The following is a 274-nucleotide window of genomic DNA, read 5'->3' on the forward strand; positions in this document are numbered from 1 at the left end:
GGTGCAATAACTACTGACAACCATAACTTTATTTCCTCCTCAGACTCTCCCCAACATGGACTCCAAGCTCCTCGTCTGCTTTCTCCTCCAATGCGCCCTCTACGCCACTGCCTCCCCCAACAAGGAGAGAACCTTCATCATGATTAAACCGGACGGTGTGCAGCGCGGTCTGGTGGGCAAAATCGTACAGCGATTTGAAGAAAAGGGGTTCAAGCTGATAGCGATGAAGTTTGTTCAGGCCGATGATAAGTTGTTGAGAACCCACTATGCTGCG

At 50.4% G+C, this 274-nt stretch overlaps 1 protein-coding gene across 1 annotated transcript; it reads left to right on the forward strand.

Annotated features, from left to right (window-relative positions):
* Nucleotides 1-43: 43 nt before the first annotated feature.
* LOC103524136 (nucleoside diphosphate kinase-like) lies at nucleotides 44-268 on the forward strand (the record flags this gene model as incomplete). The annotated part of the gene is made up of 1 exon (XM_008489139.1): nucleotides 44-268. A coding segment is annotated over one exon (225 nt), but the record flags the coding sequence as incomplete, so codon positions are not given.
* Nucleotides 269-274: the final 6 nt, after the last annotated feature.

The sequence above is a fragment of the Diaphorina citri genome, unplaced genomic scaffold, assembly GCF_000475195.1.
Source record: "Diaphorina citri unplaced genomic scaffold, Diaci psyllid genome assembly version 1.1 scaffold117692, whole genome shotgun sequence".
Classification (NCBI taxonomy): Eukaryota; Metazoa; Arthropoda; class Insecta; order Hemiptera; family Psyllidae; genus Diaphorina; species Diaphorina citri.